We start from the raw sequence: 25,149 nt of genomic DNA, 5'->3' as shown, positions 1-25,149 counted from the left end.
CTTTTTTCGTTCATTTTCCAACCGATCGGTCGGATTCTCAGCCATCTTTTGCGAATTTTTAGTGTTTTCCGCAATTTTTTGATGTTTCTGTTGTGAAATTATGATAGAAAACAATTTTCTATTCATGATAGTGCAAATTTTTCTCAAAAATGATGAAATTTATCGATTTCTCGTAAGAAAACATGTTATTCTATTGAAAACGAGTCAAAAAGTCTAGATTATTGAAGTACTATGTGCAAAGTTGAACTATTTTCATAGCTTCTACAGTAAATACATATTAAAGAAGTTTTTAATTTAGTGTAATAGCTAAATTGCTGGCGAACTGTTAAAAAGTGATCAATTAAAATGTGAATGTACAAATTAACATCGATCCAATTGAAATTCGGAACCGTTTTTGTGATCTTTTTTTAAAAATACATTTCGAATTTGGAATTACGCTCTATAAAAAAAATATTGATTCTTAATGTAAACTTCTTTTCATTTCGCAATTTTCAGGCTTCGTGTCTCAATTCAGCGGTAATCCGAGCACAACTATGGCTCCGAATTATTTTCAAAAGCCCGAAGCGGCATTGAAACGCGCCGAAGAACTCATTCAAGTTGGAAAAGAGTCCGATGCCCTTGACACGCTTCATGATACTATCAAGGTAGGCTTTAGAATGCTCCTAATTTGAAACTTTGAATTTTCAATTGTTGTAGGCCAGACGACACAAGCAATGGACAACTGTTCACGAACAAATCATGATTAAGCACATGGAATTGTGTGTAGATCTGAAGAAACAACACTTGGCAAAAGATGCTTTGTTTCAATACAAGGCTCTAACTCAACAGGTTATCTTTTTTTTAACGATTGCTTTTGCGAGTAGAAAATTATTATTCTGACTGACAGTAATGCAAATTATTCATGCTAATTAATTAATTTTCAGATCAATGTGAAATCTCTCGAAACAGTTGTGGTGCATTTTTTGAAACTCGCAGAGCAGCGTACTGAAGATGCTCAAAAACAATCGATCGAAAAAGTCGAAGAAATTGGAGATCTTGATCAAGGAGATGTTCCTGAACGCCTTCTTCTTGCTGTTGTTTCTGGAGCAGCTGCTCAAGATCGAATGGATCGTACTGTTCTTGCACCATGGCTCCGTTTTCTCTGGGATTCTTACAGAAATTGTCTGGAATTGTTGAGAAACAACGCCCAAGTTGAACAACTCTACCACACCATATCTCGCCACTCTTTCACTTTCTGTCTCAGATATCAACGTAGAACAGAGTTCCGAAAGCTGTGCGATCTCCTCCGTATGCATCTGAATCAGATACAAAAACACCAATATGCTCCAAATGTGTAAGTGATGACACTATTCAGTAAACGCTAATTAAAATATTTTCTGTTCTTTCAGAAACTCTTTCCGTGTGAAACTCACTTCTCCAGAATCTCTAGGTCTTATGCAAGACACCAGATTGATTCAATTGGATACTGCGATTCAGATGGAGCTCTGGCAAGAAGCTTACAAGTATGTTTTTCTTGTTTTTTTTTAAAGTTCATGTGCGAGGGATTATTTTTCCAGTGAATTGATTGTTTAATCAAATTTTATATGTTATTTTTTCAGAAGCGCAGAAGACGTTCACGGAATGATGCAGCTTTCAAAAGACAAAGACAAGAGAACGGTAAAACCTGCAAGCTATGTCAATTATTATGACAAACTTGCATTGGTGTTCTGGAAAGCAGGAAACAGTTTGTTCCACGCCGCCGCCCTTCTTCAAAAGTTCATCATTTACAAAGATATGAAGAAGTCTTTCACACAGGATGAAGCACAAGAACAGGCTACTAGAGTGCTTCTCGCTACTCTTTCCATCCCAGAAGGATCAGATTCGCCATCTGATTTGTCTCGCAACCTTGATATTGAGGATCAACATGTAGCCAACATGAGACTTCTCTCAAATTTGCTTCGTCTTCCAATTGCTCCAACTAAAAACGGAATTCTCAAGGAAGCCGCACGGATTGGAGTACCAGAAGCTGCTGGACAAACCGCCAAGGATCTGTACAAGCTTCTTGAGAGTAATTTCTCACCATTAAAAGTAGCTAAGGATGTTCAATCTGTTCTTGATACTGTCACTCGCCCTGACCATCTGCAATATGTTGAGTCTCTTCAAGCAGTTGCTGCTGTGAAGGCTTTGAAGCAAGTATCTGTCATCTACGAAGCTATCAGCTGGGAACGAATTCGAAAGATTATTCCATTTTACTCTGACTTGGCATTGGAGCGTCTCGTCGTTGAAGCAAGCAAACATAGAATTGTGAAAGCTCAATTGGATCATCGTGCTGATTGTGTTCGCTTTGGATCATCCGATGCGACATTGGCCGGAGGAGTCGATGAATGCGATAACAACGAAGGATTCACTGGAGATGATACTCAATTGGGAGTGGAAGGTGTTCGTAATCATCTTGAAGCAATGTATACACGTCTTCGTGGTCTCGTTGAAGGACTCGATGCCGAAAAACGACGCAAAGAGATTCTCAAAAAGATTGAAGGACAGGTCACTAGTTATGAAAAGAACCGACCAACTGAAATCGAGCGTATCCACCGTCGCAAGAAGATGTTGGAGAACTACAAAGAGAACTGGGAGCGTGTTAAGGCTGAAAAGACTGCTGCGGCTGCAACTGAACAAGCTAAACGTGAGGAAGCAGCTCGTGCTGAGGAGATGAAGAGATTGGATGAGCAGAACAAGGAGAGCGAACGGAAAAGAAAGCAAGCAGAACAGGATGAGATTCAGAAGAAGATTAAGCAAGATCAGCTCTACAAAATGCAGCAGAACGCCATCTACCAAGAAATTATCAAAGAAAAGGGTCTCGAGCAATTCAGAGACATGGATCCCGAGCAAGTGCTGCGTGAGCAGAGAGAACGATTGGATAAGGAGCGTGCCGAAACTCAACGTCGGTTGCAACAACAAGAGAAGAACTTTGACCATCATGTTCGCGCTCTTCACTTGGAAGAGTTGAACGAGCGTCGTGCAGTGATGAATATGCGACTCTCTGAAGCTCCAAAACTTCACGATTTATACGAAGAGGCTAGAATAGCCAAGGAAATGTAAGTTTTTTTTTTCAATTAATGTTAATTTTTTGAAATTCTACTAAAATTTTAGAAAACCGAAAGCGTCTATTTAAATTTTCTCTTAAGTTTTGCTTTTCCTGCAAGTTTGAGTTTGAGAAGGATTTTCGTCGTTCTTAGCATTATGAAATGCACAAAAGTTTTGCGATAAACACGATTTAGATCATATATTAATAATTTTGTTGTTTCATTTGGAAAATTAGAATTTTTCTATTTTTAACATTAGTGATTTCTTTCTTTTTTTTGATCTCTCATTGTAATAAAAAATAATATTCCAGTGCTGCTCATGACTCACACGTCAAACTATGGGGAATGTGGGATCAAGTGCGAGACGCTACTTTTGATTGGGTCGAGTCGGTGAAAATCGACAACCAGGAAACTCTTGAGAAGAAGTTGTCTGATTGGCAAGCGAAGCTCGAGGCAGTTCGTAATAATCGTCTTGCCGAACGTGCTGAGGATCGTAAGAAGAAGCGAAAGGAAGATGCTATTCAGGCGAAGATTGCCGAAGAACGTAAGAAACGCGAAGAAGAGGAGCGTGCCCGTCTCCAAGTTATCGAAGGACAACGTCGTCAACACAATGATGGTCGTGGTCGTAGAGAAATGGAGAATTCGGTTGCTATGCAAGACAATGATTGGAGACGTAACCCACCACGTGAGAGTTTGCCTCCAAGAGAAACGAGACCAATGCGTGATGGACCAACACGTGAACCTCGAGAATTCCGTGGAGATCGTGATCGTGAACCTAGAGAGCCATTCCGTGAGGTGCCATCTTCTAAAGCTGATACTGACAACTCTTGGAGAAGTTCTGCTCAACCAACTCGTAAACCTGACGATCGCCGCAGCGACGAGTTCCGGCGCAACGATGATGTCCGTCGCAACGACGATGTTCGCCGCAATGATCCACCCCGTCCAGCATCGAAGGCTGATACTGGGGATAAGTGGGAACGAGGAGTGAAGCCAGTCGTTTCTCCACCAAAGACCGATGCCCCATCAGGTAAGATTAGTTTTTATTGTTCAAACATTTGTCGCTACAAACCTAAAAAAATAATCATTTTTCAGTTTCTGAACCGAAATCGGAAGGACCCAAGAGGTTCGTGCCACCCCATCTTCGAAACAGACAAGGAGGTGGTGGAGCAGGTGGTTCCGAGGAACAATCCGCTCCTGCTAGATCTGGAAATTCCAATGTGACAAGCCCACCAGACCGGGCTCAAGGACTCCGAGGCCCACCACCAACTGGCCGCAACTCGTTGCCTCGTCGTGACGGACCACCACCACGGTCTAACAACACTGGAAACACGGGAAATGCCGATAGTGGAAGTTGGAGAAAATAAACACATGCTCAATTTGTGCTGATTCCATATCCAATTTTCAGAAATTACTCGAATGTCCTTAAAATTAGTATCCTGGTTGATTTTTCTGTCTTTTTTCCTGTTTTGGTTATCCTTCCCCCACTTTCTCTCTAATTATAAAATCACACGCATCTATAATCAATTGTTTCGTTAACTTTCTTGGTGTTGTTATTTAAATTTCCCCGAATCCCCTGTTGACCCTCATTGAGAATTCCTATATTCTCTTCACATCCATCTTTCCGTAAACCCCAATTGTTTGAGTATTTATGAGTAATGATATGAATAAAGACATATGTAGCTGACGACTTGAACGACTTAAACGAGTGGGCGTGTCGTCGTTTGTCCGAGAGCAACTTAGAAAGTGCCCGAGGCGCATCGAAACGAGCCACATTGGGGCACCTGTATGAGGGTGCTTTAGACGACGTAATGAGACACTGAGAGCACGCTGATTGTAGAGACGGAGACGTCATGAGTGGACAGAGAGGAGACGGGGGGTAATACAATAAAATAGGATAGATGGTATGGGGCAAGCAAGCAGTGGCCCCATACACTTCTGAAGGCACCAGTTGTATTCATGATTCACCTCTCCTGGATGTGCTTCCTGCTTTTACCTTCTTTCTAAGTAAAACCGTACCAATGGTTTGAACATATATATATAACACAATTTTGATATATTATAAGTTTTTATTACCCGCACGCAAAATTTTGTGATTTTTTCCCAAAAATACAGTCCCCGGTCTCGACACGACAATTTTTGTTAAATACAAACATGTGTGCGCCTTTAAAGATTACTGTAGATTGAAAGTTTCGCTGCTGTGGAATATTCATTGATTTTTGATAGTTTCTTTTCACGCTTCGTTAAAATGTATGTGTTATTAATGTTAAGTTAAAAAGAAATATGAAAAATAAATGAAAATTCCACAGCAACTTAAGTTTGAAATTACAGTACCATTCTTAGCAATCTGTGAGATTTACGAATTTTAAAAAATGGTGTACAGTTCAAAGGGGATTTTTCTTCAAAGTACCCTAATTCCATGAAATTTAAATATAGCTATACCACAAAAAGTGAACAATTCACAAAAATTCACAAAAAAACCGAATATATTTTTATCTGTTTTAATTACCTCCAAACTGATAACTGCAAGACCAATCAGTGACTTCGAGCTTTGCCCACTCAATCTGATTGGTTCAAAAGTGGGCGGAGCGATTCGCTAATTGGTCTTCCAGTTCTTATTGTAGAAATAATTCGAACACGGAGTTTAGCAAGGTTTTTAGATCTCTCTCGAGTTTTTCGTTGTTCCTTTAAAATTTCAGCTTTTAAAATAATTTTCCAATTGACTATACTCCATTTTCAAAGAAATCCCCTACTACGTAAAATATAACTCATATTTTCATTTTTCCGGAAAAAAGAAATTTCTTGATTATAGGCTTGTCAGGTCGTGTTGGTCTCAAACGAAATGACGTTTCCATCACAACAGAAACAATTTTCCTTTTTGGCTTTCAGTTTAGTCTATGGCAAATAATTGTTGGTTACATTGAGACCTTCAATTTTTAATTTTTAAATAATTTTCAACCTACTGTAAAACAACTTTGTTCTTTGAGTTTTTAGGGTTCACCAGAAATTTTCTACTATCGTATGACGCTAATATTATCTTGAAGTCAGAATTCTCTTGGTTAACTTTTCGTATGTTCTAGTACAAATCAGCCGTTACATGTAATCCATAAATCCCTCACTTTCTCCCCCAACTGAATAAAACTTCGGATTCAGGTAGTTATTCGTTGTGATTTTTTCTCTCTTTCACTCTAACACGAAATGTGCTGTTCGACCTTGTTTTTCAACGCCATTAGGCGTCGACTTTGTGGCGCCCGCCGCCATGGGCTTCAATTACTAGGTGTTGTGTTTGGAAGGGACGGGGTACTCTCTTTAGTTAGGTTGATTTGTAAATGGGGTCAGAGATTTGTGCAGTTTCTATTTGAGAATTGAACTAATGAAGACTAAACATTTCACTAGAATTCTGATTGAATTGATATGGTATAAAATTGCTAATTTTTTAAAAATATTATGGCTACATTTCTGGACTTAGATATTCCATCCCAGCCGCGCTAGAGGGGTTTTTGTCTCGAATTCAATTTTAATGGGTACCTTGCATAATGGTATACCTTGCAAAAAAAGGGTGGCACAAAAATTTTGGAATTTTGGGAGAATCGATATGGTATAATTTTTTTTTTTCAATTCTCCCAAAAGTTCAATTCTTCCAAAATTCCAAAATTTTTGTGCCACCCTTTTTCTGCAAGGCATATACCCATTAAAATTGAATTCGAGACAAAAACCCCACTAGCGCGGCTGGGATGGAATATCTAAGTCCAGAAATGTACCCATAATATTTAAAAAAAATTTAGTGTCAAATATTTGCTATCAAGATACTTATAATGGTAATAAAAATTGGAACATGCCTTGAACTAAAGAAAGCCTAACATTGTCAGCTCAAGCGACTTTAGAACGTGGCTTTTTTGTTTGTTTTTTTTTATTTTAAGAACTCAGCAAGTCGCCCGAAACTTGCTGAGTAGATTTTAAAAAGCATCGATTTATTTTTCAATTTCAACGTGAAAGTTTCCTGCAGCTTTTTAGAATCTCAAAATTCAGAGGATGAAAAACCTGTCCAAACATTTTCACTTGAATATATAAAACGAATTTCTGCTTAAATTTTCGACATATTCAGAGGATCCGGATCTCAAAATGAACTTGATATTTGTGTTTAACGTGTTCTCAGCATTCTGAAAACATTTTTTTTTCGACCCAACAAGCTCAATTTCATTTTTTCCCCCATTTTTTGGATGGCAAAGGTCCACTTTCGTTTTTCAGAGCGAAGGACGATTTTGGAGATGAGCCAACATTTTTGAGAAATTCTTTTGGAATCTGATACTCAGGCAACTCAAATCTAATATGAAAATATTAAATAGCAATATTTTTGTAGTAAATACGAGAAATAGTGCGTCCATATAATATTACTAAAAATTTCGAATAGATTTCGATTTTGTCTCAAAATATTACAATTTGATCTCAAAATATTGCGAAAGTGTGAAAATTTCTAGGTAGACTTCGGTTTTATCTCAAAAGATTACTAATTTGTCTCAAAAGACTGCGAACTCGTCTCCGAAGATTAAGATTTCATCTGCAAAGATTGAGATTTCGTCTCAGAATATTGCGATTTTGTCTCAAAATATTGCGAATTTGTCTCTAAATATTAAAAATGCATTCATCGACTATTCTAGAACTGTTTTGTGATAACTCGAAGAACTTTTGTTGCCATTGAGGGGAGTTGAACTTGTCCGTCGCTTTTCGTTGAGTCTATGAACCATTATCTTACCTGTTGAGCCATCCTGTACGTGTCGCATCTAGATTTAGTTATTGCTTAAGTAAATAGTTGATGGGCGCACGTCCTTTACGTTACTTTTGATGGGAAATCAGTGACTTTTCGCAAATTTTCTAACTAGGGAATGACCAGAATAAATGGAGCGATATTCAAAAAAAAATATTGTATCGGAAAGCTGACATTCTCTACTATAAGAATATGACTGAAATTTTTGCCCGTTCGGGCTGGAAATCTGAAATTTTTACGTCTGAAATTCTACACTGAAATCAGTGCATTTCCTATGGTTAACAGTGGATTTTTGTCTCTGGCGCCAACAGAAGTCTCACCACAATGATGGAAGGGCGAAAACATCGGTTCGGTGGTCGACTGGTGAACGCGTTCGCCTCTTGAGCAGAAGTTTGTGGGTTCGGTTCCCATACATGGTTTAACTTTTGGCCTTTTTTATACAAAATTTTCAGAACGGGAAACAAGTATTTAGAACATTTTTTTGAGGGTTTTACATAATTTTTTTGCTTTTTAATTGAACCATAATTCGTTTTATATATTGACGTGAAAATATTTGGACAGATTTTTCATCCGACGATTTTGGAGATGAGCCAACATTTTTGAAAAATTATTTTGGAATCTGATAGAGGACTCACAGGAATGAAATTTTCTCAGAAGTTGAAGCGGAAATTTGGAAAATGAATGATTTTATAGACAAACATCGAGAATTAAAGAAAATTGCATGTAACTTTTTGGGCAATACGTTTTTTTTTCAATTACAAGATCTTATTTTTCTCATCGTTGCATCGAAGATTTTTCAAACTGATTTTTTAAAACCTACTCTTCTAAAATTGAATGTGTTAGTTTGAAATGAGTATTCGGCGTTGCTGGTGGAGTGAAAAAAAAACTCACAATTTATGTTAGCATTATTGTTAGCATATTATTGTTAGCATTATTGTTAGCATTATTGTTAGCATTATAATACAAAAGTCCCCGTTCGAATATACTCAGTGATGTTTCCAAGTGTTCCTTCTACCCCTTTTCCTTGTCTTCAACACACTTTCAACAAGAAAAGAAATGACTACAAAACAGTGTCTAACCGACTCTCCACACCTCCACACACTATTTCCAACACCAGTTTCCTATTCCTTCTACATTTCGAAATGCTCGTAATGTGCGTGCCTAATGGGATGCGACTTACACCGTGTGTCTCTCTGCCTCTCTGAGCTCTCCAAAAGTTCCACACTATCTAACTGCATTTTGTGAACACGAAAGACTCCGCCCACTTAGGTTTTCGGAATGAGAATTTCAAAGGGAAGCAGAGGTTACGGTAGGTTGGAGATAGCAGTGGGGAAACTGGGTTTGAGACATTTTTATGTGGTGTCGTGAAGAGACTGGGAAAATTGAGGTTTTGACAGGGTTTTCTGGCGGGAAAATATATAAAAGTAGGTCAACAATATCAAAAAAACTTTTTTTCTACTGGGGACTAGAAATTCAAGTTTTACCGAAGGGTCTTTGCATAATTAAAAGGATGGTTGCACAAAACTAAAACAGCCAGGCTCTGGCGCTCCCTTGTTCTTTGTAACTGTTATGGTAGCCTAGATTTTTTTTTTGCTTTTATTCGAGTTTTTCATAAGTTTGAACGTTTTTTTTGTGTTTTTTAACCACTGGAAAACAATTTTTAATTTTTGGTGATTCATCTAGAGGATGCAGAATAGAATAGAATAGAATCACAGTAGGAGATGGGTGGGAATCTAATATGGTACAGCCAAATTTTATTTTTAACTTAATAATACAAATGTTCAGTCAAAGTTTTCATACACCGCCAAATTTTCCAACAATATGAACTTTTTGAGTTCCGAGCAACTCGCAGAAAGAATGGTTTTCAGGTCGACTCCCAAAATTTCTCCTAAATATTACACAAACTTTAGGAATCCTTTTGCTCAGCTTAAAAAAGTTATATTTTCATTAATGGATCCCTAGAATGAAATTTAAAATTCCGAATTCCAAAAATCAGATTGAGATAAACCCGAGACGGCTCCTCAACCGTCTTCTTCCGATTTTCTGCGCATAATGTTGAGATGGCCATAAATGTGATGCCTATTCCCCTTCTCCTTCTGCTGATCACATAAAACTGTCAGGAATTGGGTGGAAGAAGTGGGGAATGCAGTTTATTCAGTGAACAATGTATTCAGATGAAGCCAATAGAAGAAACGTCACGTCGAGAAGGTCGTCAGATGGAACAGACACAAGGGAGACATCACGATTCGTCGCGGGGATTTTTTGAAAAATTTTGAGATCTACTTGGAGATAGTAGAGATAGAGCTCCGGATTTAGATTACGAGTACGGTATTCAAATTTTGAAAGTTTTCAGAATGAAAACTCGAAAAGTAAAAATCTATGGCTGTTGTCCTACCTATTTCTTGGTTAATTTCAAATGATCTACAATGATCAAATCGATGTTTCGAATAATTAAGAACAATTTTTTGCAATATATCAAAACATTTTACCTTTAACTTAAATATTTCAAACTTCATCCAAATTATGTACTTTCCACAAATTTTGCGAGAAATACTGCTCTCTCTGTACTCTCTCAGCTTTTTCCTACTATTTCCAATTCCCATTCCAACAAATCCTATATGCATTTCCATTTCCGTAGGCAGGCAAGGGACACCAAAATATTCATTACTTTCCGTTTTTCCATGTTTTCTCTCCTGATGTCTTTTCCATGTTCTTTTAATAATCCACCGGTTTACTGTAGGCATTACTCACCTACAGTAAACCGATTCTCTTGTAATTTCGTAAAAGTTGTTTTCCGAAAACTATCTCCAATACATTTTCTATAAATTTCCATGAAAATGGTATATTTAACAAGTTGAATTGCATGTTTAGACTTATTATCCAACTAAAACTCTAATTAAAAGTAACAATAATTGTTTGAAATTGTTATTTTGAGTGTTTGAACAATCTTAAGTGTCTGAAAACAGTTTGGTATACCTTTATTTTGAGCCGTATGCGGTCCCTATATGGACTGTTTTAGGCACTTTCCGCTTTGCCTGTAATAGCTCTTGGCGTGGTTTTTGATACTTTCTATTCGGGAAGAATAATTTCTAGGTATTACAAAAAGAACTAAAAGAACTCACAATCAGAACCAATAATAATGAAATTAAATGACACAACATCTAAATGATTACAATATTGCTCCAAAATTAAGTCACTTCTAGCAGTTACCCAACATTTTCAAGGGTTTTAAATTCACAGTTTTTTTTGGAAAATTTAGGCTTATTCGTGATGTTTTTGAGAAAAACCAAATTGAAAAGTATTTAGATAATTAAGCCGGCCACTGCACTATTTCATTTAACTATAGTATTATAAAAGTTTCAATCAATAGTTCCATTCATTTTTAAAACTCAAGAATGTGTTTTTATACATCCTTATCTGTTACTGTATCATCTCTATCATCTTAGTCACCAAACAAATATATTTTGTTTGTTAACTGTAGTACCCTAACCAAATTATTTGCCTATGTACAGTTCGTGTTCCCCCTGATTCTACATACCATAACCCACTTTTTTCACACTACTTCCCTAAAGATCGGCAAGATCAAAGATTTGCAAAGCAAAAAAAAGGATCTTCATTTTGCCGACTCGTCGCAGAAAAAAGTGATTTAGGTTCTAGGTTATGGGCTTGGAGGCTGGACTACGGTAGGTGTAACAAATAACTACAGTAGGCCAAAGTGGAGTGTTGTTGGAGAAATGGGAACCTGAAATTTAATTCTGAAATCTATGGATTCTGTAGAAAAGAATATAGTACTGACTTTCCAAAAACGCGCAATGTTTCCTACATTGCATAATCTTTTCACTGAAAAAACTTCAACTTGTTAGGTCAAATTCTCGAATAGTTGGGGTTAACTTATATATAGTTAAAAATATAGAAATCGATATTCAAAAATGTTTCTGTTAATTATTTTTTGATTTAATTCATGGCAAGTGAGATTATTCAAAAATGAGGTCTAAAGGTTCATTATAATTTTAGAAAAGGAGCCAAAAAGTTTAAATATCCAAACTCAATGAGCTCTTTTTAAATATCTACAATGGTTTTCCTTCAAAAAAAATATATACGTTTAGCTATAGTTTTAAAATTAGTGTGCTTAAAACCAAAACACAGAAAGAGAAAAGAAAATGTCATTCATTGTATTTTGAACGGAGAAATGTTTGGTAAATTCCAACAAAAAACAAATTAAAAATGGGAAATGATGGGAGAAGATTGGAAGAGGAGACTAGAAGACCACAGAGAGAGAGAAGGAAAAATGAAATTTCTAAATCAATAAATTTGAAAAAAAAAAGAACCGTGGAGTCTCACAGGACAAACAATTTAATATGGGGACATTTGGGAAAAGAAGAATTGATAAAAGATAACTTGGGAAAAATAAAATGAACAAAAATCCGAAGGAAGTTTTCAGATTTTAAGGGAAATCAGACGACCCGTAGTGGGTAAGAAGGTATTTTAAAAGTTGACCCTAGGTGTTGTGAACAATTGAATAAAAGAAACATAGGGAAGAAACACCGCATTTTTTGAAGAAAAAACCTTATTTGATCCACCGATATATCGGAGCATCGTTTGGGAGTTTAGATATTAGAGGAGGGATCATTGAGAAACTTGAGAAATATGAAAACAATTGATTTTTGTGTTAAATAATATTATGTTTGGAAGACATGAAAAATTGATTTGAAAAATAAGTTCAGTTACTGAAATTCCAAGAATTTCCAATTATTTAATTACCCTAATATTCACAATCCGAATAGAAAAATAGTTTCGAAGTTGGCTTATAATGATAACTGAATTAAATCTGAATTTTTCTTTTTTTGTAAAATATAATCCTAAATCCTAAATAGTGAAACTATTTTCAACTATATTTACATCAATCATATCTTCCAAAATAATTATTAAATTTCTTAACACTCTCAATTTTCACAGATTACGGTGGACACAACGGGTATTGATATGGATTGTGTGCAGCTGCTGGTGGCCAATGAGCCATTTGCCATTTTTTCTCATCATCCATATCCATTCCCATTCCTTTTGGTGGATTTGCCGGTAGAAGTGGAGTATGTTCCGTGTGATCATCTACTCTTTGCTTCTCTTTTTTCGCCTTCATTCGACGATTTTGGAACCAGATTTTGATTTGACGATCTGTCAATTGAGTCTGCAGGCGGAGCTCTTCACGTTGTTTCTTTGACACGTATGATGACTGTTGGAATTTCGCTTCAAGAACTGATGTTTGATAGCGTTGATACGTTTGACGGCCTTTCTTTGATGATGCTGAAATATAAAATATAATTGGTTTAATAGAATTTATTGATTTTTATTTATGAGATTTTTTTAAAATTTGACTAGGCATTCCTTGCAGAAGCTTGCTGTGAGTGCTTATCCCCACCTCTTCATTCACTTTCTTGAGCACTTGAAGATTTTAGTGAAGTTACTTATATTTCTCTATCTTCATATGTATTGTTATTATATATCTTTTGAGTTTTCGGATGGGGTTTAGAGCGAAAAGTGACCATAAATTCCCCCGGAAAATGCCAAGTTCTCAAGAATTCTAATAATTAACAGAAATTGCAGGGAAAATAAGTTGTGTCGGTTTATAATGTGAAACCCCTTTATAAAAATAAAAATATCATGTATGAATATCTGAGTATCAAACGGTCTACGGGGCGCAACTCACACTCGACTCATCTAACGTAAGATAGCATATAGGGTCAGACGAGGGCAAGAGAGGAGGCGTGAAGGTGGCGTTAATTTATTGAAAACGTTAAAAAAAAAGAATCCTATAAGCTGACTTTTAACAAAAAAATTATTTAGAAAATTTAAATGAATTTCTAGGAGACTAATTTAATTATATTCTATACTAGATCTCTGCTTGAATTTCAGTTCAAAATATTTAATTTCAATAGTTTTAAGCACACAAAATAATGAAAAGTAACTGACCGAACAACTCACCGTAGTTGGGCCACGCCGTATTCGGATAGCACTGAGGCCATCCGGGAAACGTGGCAGGGCCCAATGGTTGACCAAAGTAGTTGTAGTTCTGTGGCCAGCCGTAGCTCTGCATGTACGCAGCCGAGACTGAAAATGGTGTGGTTAGAATTCGGTGGAAAAGGGGAGGAGCCACTAACTACCTGGGTAAAGACTGGCTTCTGTGGATGGAGTTGATGATGTTTCTGGATCTTCTTTTCCAACTCCTTGCGTCATGGCGGCAAGTCTCTGCAAATTAAGAGTTATTAAAAAAACAATATTATTTAACGTGATCTCCCTCCCCATTTAAGGTATTTTTGTTGTTTGAAATTTTGCCGACTAAAAGTTTCATAATATTCCAAAGAAGAAAGAAACCAGGTGCATGTTGTAGCTAGATTTTGTGCACTTTTGAAGTTGGACTCACTTCAAAGGTATTAAATATATCTGCATGATTGAATATTATAAACTTGAGGTATCTAGCTGAAAACCTAACGTAAGAAAAATGCATCCTTAATATTTAAGAAATGTATAGCAACAGTTGACTGAAACTCAAATGAAGTTGGTTAGAAGTTAAATTGAAAGTTTTGAATTCTACTCCATAGACTAGAAAAAGGATCATTTTTTTTGTTAAGCCAAACTTTTTATAAAACTTGAATATCCAGAATGTTTTAAAATAAAATACTGGATAAAAATTTGCATGCTCAAAAACTTTTTAAATTTAATAATCTCACCGATAAATGATCATTGGCATCTGGTTGTGAAGATGTTGTCGACGTGGCAGCTGATGAAGCTGTCGACGAGCCAAAATCGAATGCACTCGTCGAAGTGTTCATTGTGTGTACCGTAATCCCTCACTCTCACTGCTTTCCAAAATTTGAAAGAAGGCGGAGCCTATTCTGTAGATTGGTCAGGAAGCAGAGGCCTACAACTGGAGACTTTGTTGGAGAGAGTCGAAGAGAGAAAAGCTCACAAATTATAAAAATAATGGGGTTATGGAATAGAAATTGGAAAGTGGAAAGTAGAGCTCCAAGGGTGGAGCAGCAGAGAGTGTAAAAATTATAGATAAGGAAAATAGAGAGACGCAGATATGTATGGCGTCAAAGTGACTGGCTAACCGGAAAGGAAATGAAGACAGAGAGAACTGGAAGGTCATTTATGATTTGGAGGTGACATTCTGAGTTTTTATATGGATTTTTGGTTTATTTGTGTGGCTAGATCGATTTGTAAATTTGTCGAAATAGCAAAAGTTCTTGTAATATAATATTATTTTCAGAATTTTCAGAATTTCCAAATTTTATTCTTTCTAGGGTAAACCCCCCAAGATTCTTTATACAGACATCTAAATTGCGAGGCTCTCTAAATTCTAAAAATTTCAAAGCAAAAAGAAGAAAAAAGAGAATTCTAAATTTTTCCAAAAAGGAAGAGAAGAGTGGCTTCAATGGCTCATCTTTTCTTCTTTCTTTTTATTTTCTGTCAAATCTTTTTTCTGTCCAAATTAGCTTCTTCTCAAATGGATTCTAAATTTCTGAGAGCTTGTACTAGTCATTAGAACACATTTAATGCCCATTTTCACACTTTTTACCATTACAGTTGTTGAATGAGCTTTACGATTTTAGTTCAAGAGTCCCGAAATAGAAATTAATTCAAGTTTTGAGTTGATTGAGAGTTGGTTGAAAGATTGAAGAATTTCTTTGTTGACAATTTGTGTTGAACTTTGTGAGCTTTAACGTCAAGTTTTGAAATAGACTTGAAGACAATATTACTGGAAAATTCTTAAACACAAATTTAACTACTTCAGGAGATCAGCCATAATAATTCGCCTTTGAATTTTGTACCGAAATCGCATATCAGAGTTGAAAGTTTCCTTTTTAACAATTCATTATCAAAATTTGAATTCAGATATTTTCTATAGATACCATGTCTCTGTATTTCAGTTTCTCTTTTAGCAAAGTATTGCCAATTGAGAAACAAATTATTTTTACTTATAAAACTTCCCAGTCGAGTTTTTCTCTTTAAAAGAGAGGAAGATAATGATGCCGCAGTGGAGTAATGCCATTTTCAAAACGTTCATTTTTAACTTGAGCTTTTAAACGGTTTTAGAATGTATGTATTTAGTCTTACTATAGGCAAGATACATGGTTCCTTCATAAACTTTTTAACTAGTATCTATAGACTAGCAGCTAAAATAATATCTGAAACTGTTTGGAAGAATTTCATTGTTCAACATAAACTGAATGTATATAAAGCTTTGTGTATGTGCTCATCTGTTCTATTTTAAGCTGTTAGGCTACTTGGGAGCTTAAAGCAATAATCGTTGACTATTTCATATCCTTATTTGAATAATATTCAAAACTATAAAGACTAGGAACAGTTTGCTAAGAAATTCCCTTTTTTCCAAAAAGCTAATAACTTTTGCGGTAACCATTTAACAACCCCATTAAATTGGCACCTTAAAAACAACTATAATCATAAAATTAAGACCCTCTGTCGTCTCATTTACGACGTCACATTCTAATCACCAAATGTTGCTTGCTCTAACTCTCATTCCTATAAAATGGGCCATTAGGTCCCGCGCCCCGCCGTCGGATCCCATAATCGTCAAATTCAAATGAGAAGGTGGGACAACACGGAGAATCAAATAACGTATAAAAAGAAATGAAAACGATGTCGGAAAGGAGGGAGATGAAAATGAGAAAATAATTGAATTAAATAAAGTATTAAACTCAATCAGTGAACCCCCCTCTCTCCACAATACCATCAAAAATGAAACGACACCGAAAATAGGTACTCAGACATGAAATGTGGTATGGGCTTTGCGGGGGGCGGCACCCGGACAGCGTTGCGTTGCAGGAGGCCCCGTCCGCTCCCTTGACGATGCCAATGAGGGCGGGGCCTGGAGAGAACTGGGCGGAGTCGGGTGAAGCTGCGATTGGTTGCAGTCAAGAGCGGGAGAAGAAGAGGGAAAGGGTGAAGAATATAGAAATTGGAAAAAAAGGAAAATATATTTTTGTTGATTTTAGAATATTACGGAGCACATCAAGGGTGTGAATTTTAAATTTTTTTTTCTCCAAAAAAAATGCTGAGCTGGTATACTCTAAGAAAGTGTGACGACACTACATTTTGGTGGCTATGCAATAAAATTTTAATATGGGTTTAATAGGAAAAATCCTAACCAGAAGATTACTGATAAAAATTGGTTTCGGAGAATGTTTTTGAAATAATAAGAAAGTAAGGGCAAGTTCATAATTTCAAAGGAAGTTAAAGGTAAAACTCAACACAAATTTTTTAAATAGATGACACAGAAAAGTTATAACAACGAATGCGTGTACACTGAACATTCGTTTCCCTTAAGTACCCAAATTCAAGACTTTCCATGAAAAAATAGTTTGATAAAAATACTTGGTATTAAGCCAAATCCGTAATATTTCTAATCAAAACTAGTACAATTCTTCTTGAAAAAAACGTTTAAATTGGTGGGTGTAGCACGCGATTTAGTGGAAAAGTGTCGGGAAATAAAAACAAAAAGTTGATTTTTAGATACTTATATTGACCAGAACATGTTCTGGGAATTTCTAAAATTTTCAGGAAAGTCACATTTTCAAGTGGTGAATGGTGAAGATTAACAAAAAAAATATAAGTTTCAGAAACACATTACTCTTGGTTCCTAACTGCTTCTAATCGTTTCAAATGTTTGATTTCGGGCCAAAAACTATGAGCTCATGATGTGATGGTTTTTCTCGTTTGATGGTCAAAAACTGAGAAGCTGAGAGAATGGTTGAGTAAATTCTAAGTTCAGGATATACAAAGAACACTGAGAGTGACCAACTGATATTATTAAGTACCAAATCAAAATAAAACATTAACATATCTCTGTAGAAACAAATAAAAATGAAGACCTCCATCGTCTTTCTCCTCTTCTCTATTTCCCATTTGACCCATAAAATTATACATAAGTGTGTGATAAACCTTTTGCCTTCCGTTCCACCTCCATTTCATTGGAACCCTTTCGGAAGTGGTGCAGATTCTGAATCCACCAAAACTGGAAACTATTCCTTCACTCTTTGTTTCCGTTTTTCTCATTAATTCTCCGCCTTGAATTGCCTTAAAAAACACAAGAAGAAGGAAAAAAGTTTGAAAGAAGTGGAGAGCGAGGAGATGAAAGGAAAAACGGCGGCAAGCAAGAGGGGTCCATTTTATCTAAATGTCATCATTTTAAGCACTTTTCGACACGGGCGGTCTCACCCTTTTTTTTGTTGGAAAATTGACTATTTGAGAAGAGGAAGAATTAACGGAAATTGGGAGGAGCGACAAGTTTGGTAGATTTATGTTTATGCGAGATTTAGAAATATTGATTTTTCAATTTTCAGAAATAAAACTTGGAGTAAGTCTCTAACAAAATTCTGAAAACTGCATAGTTAGAAAATTAAGTGGTGTTACAGTTCGAGTGACGTCTGGAGAAAGTTGGAAGCTTCTAGATTCATGAGAAGGTTCAGGCGACAAGGCGTGACCCGCGCCCCGTGGAATGCCTAAATTGGACTATTTTTTTTGATTATTGTATGTAATTCAAAATTGGAAGAATACACCTACGAGAAATTATTCATGGATGATCTTCAAAAACAGATAAATAAACTTTTGCCAAAAAGGCTACACGTATTTCCGAAATAGCCGGAGATATAACAACCTAAGCTCAATTCCCATTAGCGTATTCCAAAACTTTAAATCTTTTCAGACCCAGGTCACTAATACTACGTTTTAAAGAAATTATAAAATCCTGAACAAAGCAGAGTAAAAAGTAAGAAAAGTAGAGGTAGCGGTGGGAGGTAGTAGGAGATAATTACTATCTTTCGTCACTGTACTACGCACTTTGATGATGTTCTTCTTTTTTCTACTGAAGAAGAAGTGAAAAGAACTGGATATACTCGGTGGCAACCAGGATGACACACGACGTCTTCAGAAGAAATTACTTCAGAAGGGGTTCACGTGGCAGTTATGGATGGCAACGGGGAAAAAAGGTGAAAACGGGTAATTTGTGGGGGAAAAATTGAGAATAATTCACAATATATTCATTTCAGGCAGTTTACGGGTACTCATGGTAAAAATTGTAACAGTGTGTAAAGGGTTACCTAGATATGTATGCTCAAACAGTTTTAACATATGCAACTAAAGCCGTAGAAAGGGCGACGCTCGATCGGATAAAAAGCTAAATGGGCACATCTCAGGTACTACAAGTATCCAATGTAATTGGTTGTTGAAATTTATTTAAAACTTTTAATAATAAAAGATAATGTATCAATAAACTTATTCTGCAAATTTCTAGAATATCTCAAATTATGGCAGCTCTGTCCCTTTGTCTAATTTCAAAATAGTTTTTATGTTATAACTATTGTTTAAACATTTTTCAAGATGTGTCATCAATTTTTGTATTGCTCTCACAACATACTCCTTTTACACTGGCGCACAAAATAATCAATTGTTTGACTAATAGTAAGCCAAACACTTTTGTTATGAATGTCCGATTGAGCAGAAATTTCAATTATAATCTTTTATCTTCACGTGGAAGATACCAGGTGGAGTGTAGTCAGTGGGGATTTACTTTAAATACACTTATTACAGTTTATAATGACCATATTAAAACACTCCAAAATTTTTTAGATTTTCCAAAAATTTGCAGTCAAAGTCAATTTGGTAATTTATCAAAATGTTGGTTGATTTTCAAAATTTAAATTTAAAAAAGTGAACTTTTATAAGTTGGTAGCTGCAAGGTTTAACGTCTGTTGATTCGTTGGAGTTCTAATTGAAGCAAAGGCAATAATTATTTAAATTTAGTTGTAACTAGGTTTATCATCTCAGTAATTGCAAATCAACTTTAATACCTCCCTGACACCCGGTCTTTTTTTTCTCAACAGTTACACCATCACAGTCATATTGTTAAACACCTTATCCCACAGATGCCAAGAGGTGTGACATTTCTAACACCCTCTCGAAGAGCAAGTTGTAGTGTTGTGTGAGCTCATATTTTATAAATTATTGCTTTCTCGTTGCAATCTCCTCACTTTGACCAGGTGAAGGCCGCCTTTGAAGATGCCGACAGAGGGAGAGAGTAGGTGGAGCTAAAGGTACGGTAGGAGGAGGTAAGAAGTGATAAGAAATGATTGGGTGATTAGTTTTCTAAAAACGGGAAGAAGACGTTCGGGGGTTTTCATAAAAACTATGACAAATGGTTGGGAAACTGGTGATAAGAGAATTTGGGTGGAGAGGGGTGATTTGGAGGGTGATGCATTTTTAATTAGAACTTTTTAGAACAAGAGTAAAGATCAAAAGATGTATGAAACAATGTTTAAACTACAAGGTTACACTGTTTTTGTATGATATGAAGATTGTTTGAACGTTAGTGAATTGTTTAAAAAAATATATATGTTAAGATTGTAAGATATCCTTTTTAAAAAGTTTCTGTCAAGCTAATGGACTGGACAAAATGAGCTGAGAAATGAGCTGGTAACCTTCGTGTCTTCTCAAAAGCGTACTGAACGCAAGTACCTAACATCGGAGCTCACTCCCGAATGATAAAATAGGAAGTCAAGACTAAAGATGTGCCTGCTTAGAATATTTAAACATTTTTTTAGTGTTCAAAACAATTTCATTTTTCTCTCAAAATATAAATCTTTGCCTCAAAAAACCACAAATTAGTTTCCGATGTTCCTTATCCTTCTCCCGTCTTCCGTCCCGCCAACTAATTTAAAACTAATTCATTATTTTTTCCAATTTTCCTTCCGAAAACTCTTTCCACTAACTAGATATTTTTGTTCACTCCTCTGTTCATAATAATCAGTATAAATCAGCGACAATTGGATTTTCTCCTCATTTTTTCTCCGTCTGACAAAATAGTGTCGAATAATGGGCAATAAATCAGGATGGTGCAACGTATGGGAGGTCTAAAGTTTTCTTAGAGGGAGGGCAGAGCAGAAAGATGAGAAAAAAAAGAAAAAGGATCCAGAAACCATATGGTGAGGAAAAAAAATGGAGAAGTGTGAGGCAATAATATACATACTACACCTTAGAAAATGTCTGAGCGCGCGGAGCAAAAAATAGGGAAGGAGAGTCTTTGAAGGTTACTGTAGTTCCAGCTGATTTTTTATGTCGCGTCAAGACCTGGTACTGTATTGTTAAGCCAGAATTAAATTTTTGTAACGAGACATTAAAAAACAGTTGTTGATTCTGAAAATGATACAAACTTTACTAACGAACTACTACATAGCTAATCACGTCAAACATGTTAAAAGTAGGTATAAATTTAATTTGAAATTAAAAATGTGTATATTTGATTACCATGGTAATTACCACACCACATTATTAGTTTACCAAATAATGTAACTGAGTCTAACCTAAATCTTGAAAATCCCGCATTGCCACGTCATCACCTTGTCATCCACATCATCATAACCAAGAGAGTAACCTGATGCGCGAACATACGGCGCCAAACATCCGGACGGTAATAAAAGGTGTCCCGGAATCATAAAACCGCTCTTTTTTTCGCCTAGTAATTTGATTTCGTCCTGTTTTTCGACTATCTATGTGTATCACGTGAGTAAATGAGTGACCGGAAAAGTGAAAACAAATGGGTTATGATTTGGACTTGAAGAATAAAATGGTTTACAGGTGAAGCATACTAGGGAATCGCTCTAACTAGGTGTGGAAATTTCAACAAGAACAACGAATTATAGGAAATCCTGAAGATAAAGCAGTACAATGTTTTTTTTTCGAACGATCTACCATTTTTCAGATACTCTTTAATTCAAACTATGAGATATATTTCAACAATTTCATTTCAGGCGACAAAATGGTCAAGCAAAATAATCGAAATATATTGTCTTCCCTGCAGATATTATACATATTTCATAAAGCCAACCTCAATTATTTTCTATGTGATACTTATAGTTAGACTTAAAGTAGATTCCAAAAATAGAAATTCAGCAGCATTTCAAGTTGAAAAAAAACTTCGACTTATATTTTGAATGTTCAACTACACAGGTGATCCTGAGCTTTTCGCTGTGATGCATAACATAACAACAGACGGGTAGAGATTTAACAACTTTTTAACTGCTCTCCTCGTTTCCACCCAATTTTCCACGATTTTTATGAGGATTACGAATGCAACCTCGAAGAAAGTGTGGATTGATTTTGAGGAAATTTAGAGATAAATGGAATGAGAGCATCTTCTAGTCATTTGTTTTTATTTCGTGTCATTTTGATTATCACAAAATGGAATGGGTTGAAGATGATAGATAGGTAGAAATTGAGATTTTATTTTTATAGATTCATTTGGGATGTGAAGGGGTTTGCTTTAGTTTTAGAGTTAATTAATACTTATACTTTGAAAAATAGAATTTTTGAGACATTTTTAGCTTTGAAGTCTGGGAGTAAATTGAATTCTATTTGGAGTTCATGGTTAGACGCATGGCTGAGATTTCTGTCCAGAACTATGCTTAGAATCAGGGGATAACTAAATTGGAAGCTGACCACATTTCGGGATTTTCAAGTTAGTAACTCTGTTCTTGATACTGCTTCAAAAGCAGCACCTGTCGATCATTTTGCGAACCAGTAGTCTAAATTCATTCAGAATTCATCAGACGCCTTATCTATTTGCATTGTTCCTCTTTCTCCTCTCTTTTCACCCCTTTCAACACAATTTTACGACCCCAGCACTCTCCACGGGTGGGTGCGCATGCCTGCCTTCTGTACCAGAGAAGGGCTTGTCTACGGTAGAAAGGCAAGTCTTTTTGAATGCAAATTCTCAGCGAAGGCCATGTTCTTTCTTTGTATAAACTTAGTGAACAGATCTTGACTCACTCGGTCGATTGCCATGTTTGTTTTTCAAAAAATATAGAATAGGGGTCATGTTTTTGAGCTTGCAAGACCATAAAAATGTTTCTGTAAAAGTTTATATTAATATTTCGGATAAAATTTAATCAAAGTTAAACTAGTTACTCCCTTCATATCTATTTGGTGCCGTCTTGTAGATTTTGAGAAGTAAAAGTTAGACAATGCTCCGGAATCCACAGAACTGTACTTGCGAAAAAATATTGAGTGAATATTTATTTAATTATAAATATTAAATAATTGGGAGCTCTAAAATTAAAATCTATTGTAACTGGTTGGAAACAGTAGGACGAAACTTTTAAAATTACTTACAGTCAAGTACTGGGAAACACTATGTTTTCACCAATCATTTAAACTTTAATTATAGTTCGAAAATTTGAACATTATGTAGCTTCGAACATGCAGCGTTTTCTTTTATTTTTATTTTTCATAAGGCTCTATTCTTTGCAGAAACTGGTGATTTTCTAAAGCTTCGACTTAATTTTTCTGAAAAGTTTACAATATTTTGGACTGTTGTATTATTTTTATTGGATAATTAAACGTTTATTTAGCCGAATCCCACACTGTTGCTACTCCACATTTGAATTTAGAGGAGACGACTCTAGGTTACCATAATTCTATCAATATTGAAGTATGGAACTTTTAAATTAATGAGAAAACCAGTTTCAATTGCAAAAATAAATTAAAATATCTTACTTTTTTTTAAAATAATTAGTTGAGAAATGACAATTGAAAAGAAAAAAGTATTTGTTCTCTGGATAAAAGTATTTTAGAGCAAGTTCCCATCATTTCATCAATCGTACAATGATTGTTTAGATTAACTATTATGAATTCTAAAAGACCTCATTAAATAACATAATTATTTTTCCTATTCCTGTTCAACTATGCACCCAATTTTCAACAATTTCTGCAAATCTTTAGACCCACCAGTGTTATCCAATAGCTCATAGCAATAGGATCATTAACAAGATCAAAAGTGGTGATAAGAAGATGAAGTAGAAATGTGTGTGTTGATAAAATAGTTGAGAAAAAGAAAAAGTGAGCTCATGCTCCGGGAGTGCTTCAGATTTATTGAAGAGGAGCAGAGAGGGCACGAGTCGACAAGAAAATCGATAAGATTGTGACACACAGGAAAATTTTGATTCAATTTTCAGACGATATAGGAACGTGGAAACTTACGAATTGGGAAAGTTGATTGGCTATCGTGATTTGATATTTTCTGACTAACTAGTCAAGTTTAATAAATTGATTCAAAAAAGAAAAAAACGTTTGTCTGTAAGTCAGTTTCAGACAGCATTGAAGCATTGCGAAATAATTAAAATATCCCACAATGACTGTGAGAAACATTGAAAATAAATTTTGAGAAAATTATGAAAAAAAACTATTTGTTTTGGAAAAAGAACCTCAACAATGTATCACTGTCATGTGAAAAAGTTTGTTTGTTCCAAAAACTTACAAAAAAGTGTTGGCTGCGAATTACTAATTTTTTTTGAAATATACGGGTAGATAGATCTGTTTAAAGTGACTATTAACTTGAAGAAAAATCAGTATCAAAATATTAGTTTTAAAAAGTCTCTGTTTCAAGAAGAAATCCAAAACTAGTGGAAAGTGTGCAAAATAAAATTATAATATGTTTTGATTTGTATCAGGAACGGAATCATAAAAAATCCTTGAGTAATTTAGAACAAAGATTTACCTTAAACCCCTAATAATAAACTTACATAAAAGTTTCTGTTGCGTTACACGTTAGCTTTGTAAGATACTTTCTCTAAAGCATCTAAGGATTTTTTGATTTCCAAAATGTTAAAGATTTTTTCTTAACAGATTTCTAAAAGTGTTGATTTTCAATTTTTTACACATGGGAGCCCGAAATTTACGCAAAACGGGTTTTCAGAAATTAGAGTTACAATCCCTGTTTGAATTGCATCAATAGCAGACCGAAAAGTACAATTGTAGGTAATACTTACAGGAAGAGAATTTTTAATAGATGGGGCTACTTTGAGAAAATAATTCATTTTGGATTATTACGATTTTTCTACACTCAATAAACACTGAAAACTAGCAAGTTATGTTGAGACCTTGGGTTTCGATGTTTAAATATATATGTATCTTGTACAGAAATAAAGATAGTGAGAGTCCCATTTCTAACGTTTTTGAGGCAGATCAATACTTTGGTGCCCATGAGATCTGAACAAATAATTTGATCAAGAGTCAGGACCCTTCTGAATGGACAGAGTTTTTTGATAAATTGCTAAAACTGTCTAAATGTTGTGCTGAAGCTAAAGTTGGCGAAAAGTTGGTTTCTATGGGTTTGATATGCTTATTCAATTTAGAGACAAGAACAGTGATTCCTCAAATTCACAACTTGTATAACAAGGCGGGTTTGATTATGTTTAAACCAAACAGAGTTTTGGATTTTCATATCTTATAAGGCAGACTTATACGGGGTATCAG

The 25,149-nt window shown here is 35.4% G+C and overlaps 2 protein-coding genes and 6 non-coding genes across 10 annotated transcripts; 5 read left to right on the top strand and 3 right to left on the bottom strand.

Moving 5' to 3' along the window:
• Window positions 1-495: 495 nt before the first annotated feature.
• egl-45 (Eukaryotic translation initiation factor 3 subunit A) lies at window positions 496-4,745 on the top strand. Its single transcript, NM_066297.7, has 7 exons — window positions 496-644; window positions 697-828; window positions 924-1,333; window positions 1,389-1,502; window positions 1,599-3,074; window positions 3,374-4,089; window positions 4,155-4,745. The coding sequence occupies exons 1-7, from the start codon at window positions 534-536 to the stop codon at window positions 4,424-4,426; spliced, it is 3,231 nt and encodes a 1,076-aa protein (NP_498698.1). The 5' UTR covers window positions 496-533; the 3' UTR covers window positions 4,427-4,745.
• Window positions 4,746-8,955: 4,210 nt separating this feature from the next.
• On the bottom strand, window positions 8,956-9,011 carry C27D11.2. Its single transcript, NR_052475.1, has one exon. It is a non-coding gene; the product is annotated as an Unclassified non-coding RNA C27D11.2 (non-coding RNA).
• C27D11.3 lies at window positions 8,956-9,011 on the top strand. Its single transcript, NR_052476.1, has one exon. It is a non-coding gene; the product is annotated as an Unclassified non-coding RNA C27D11.3 (non-coding RNA).
• Window positions 9,012-11,980: 2,969 nt separating this feature from the next.
• On the bottom strand, window positions 11,981-14,748 carry egl-5 (Homeobox protein egl-5). 3 transcript variants are annotated; one of them, NM_001025996.3, is made up of 4 exons: window positions 14,550-14,748; window positions 13,983-14,067; window positions 13,792-13,929; window positions 11,981-13,125 (listed from the first exon to the last, which is right to left on the bottom strand). In NM_001025996.3, exons 1-4 carry the CDS (start codon window positions 14,649-14,651, stop codon window positions 12,782-12,784), a joined length of 669 nt encoding a protein of 222 aa, NP_001021167.1. In that variant the 5' UTR covers window positions 14,652-14,748; the 3' UTR covers window positions 11,981-12,781. The 3 variants fall into 3 exon arrangements, with proteins under 3 accessions (NP_001021167.1, NP_498697.3, NP_001021166.1); NM_066296.5 differs by having other exon boundaries at window positions 11,982-13,125; window positions 13,804-13,929; window positions 13,980-14,067; window positions 14,550-14,742; NM_001025995.3 differs by having other exon boundaries at window positions 11,987-13,125; window positions 13,980-14,067; window positions 14,550-14,742.
• C08C3.10 lies at window positions 14,331-14,420 on the top strand. The gene has a single exon (NR_052474.1). It is a non-coding gene; the product is annotated as an Unclassified non-coding RNA C08C3.10 (non-coding RNA).
• Window positions 14,749-17,876: 3,128 nt separating the features above from the next.
• C08C3.11 lies at window positions 17,877-18,004 on the top strand. Its single transcript, NR_052473.1, has one exon. It is a non-coding gene; the product is annotated as an Unclassified non-coding RNA C08C3.11 (non-coding RNA).
• Window positions 18,005-22,042: 4,038 nt separating this feature from the next.
• On the bottom strand, window positions 22,043-22,145 carry C08C3.8. Its single transcript, NR_052472.1, has one exon. It is a non-coding gene; the product is annotated as an Unclassified non-coding RNA C08C3.8 (non-coding RNA).
• Window positions 22,043-22,207, top strand: C08C3.9. The gene has a single exon (NR_052471.1). It is a non-coding gene; the product is annotated as an Unclassified non-coding RNA C08C3.9 (non-coding RNA).
• The last annotated feature ends 2,942 nt before the right edge of the window (window positions 22,208-25,149 follow it).

This window comes from Caenorhabditis elegans, chromosome III (genome assembly GCF_000002985.6).
Source record: "Caenorhabditis elegans chromosome III".
In the NCBI taxonomy this organism is placed as follows: Eukaryota; Metazoa; Nematoda; class Chromadorea; order Rhabditida; family Rhabditidae; genus Caenorhabditis; species Caenorhabditis elegans.
The sequence above is the reverse complement of the archived record's forward strand: the minus strand, read 5'-3'. Positions and strand labels throughout refer to the sequence as shown.

What these genes read in the sequence shown, in the direction of transcription:
- egl-45 (NM_066297.7), top strand. Translation starts at nt 534, where the DNA reads ATGGCTCCGAATTATTTTCAAAAGCCCGAAGCGGCATTGAAACGCGCC. An exon ending in ACAAGGCTCTAACTCAACAG is followed by an intron (nt 829 to 923) that starts GTTATCTTTTTT and finishes ATTAATTTTCAG; the next exon opens with ATCAATGTGAAATCTCTCGA. An exon ending in CACCAATATGCTCCAAATGT is followed by an intron (nt 1,334 to 1,388) that starts GTAAGTGATGAC and finishes CTGTTCTTTCAG; the next exon opens with AAACTCTTTCCGTGTGAAAC.
- egl-5 (NM_001025995.3), bottom strand. Translation starts at nt 14,651, where the DNA reads ATGAACACTTCGACGAGTGCATTCGATTTTGGCTCGTCGACAGCTTCA. An exon ending in AGCCAGTCTTTACCCAGGTA is followed by an intron (nt 13,930 to 13,979) that starts GTTAGTGGCTCC and finishes CACCATTTTCAG; the next exon opens with TCTCGGCTGCGTACATGCAG. An exon ending in CAACTACGGTGAGTTGTTCG is followed by an intron (nt 13,126 to 13,791) that starts GTCAGTTACTTT and finishes TTTATATTTCAG; the next exon opens with CATCATCAAAGAAAGGCCGT.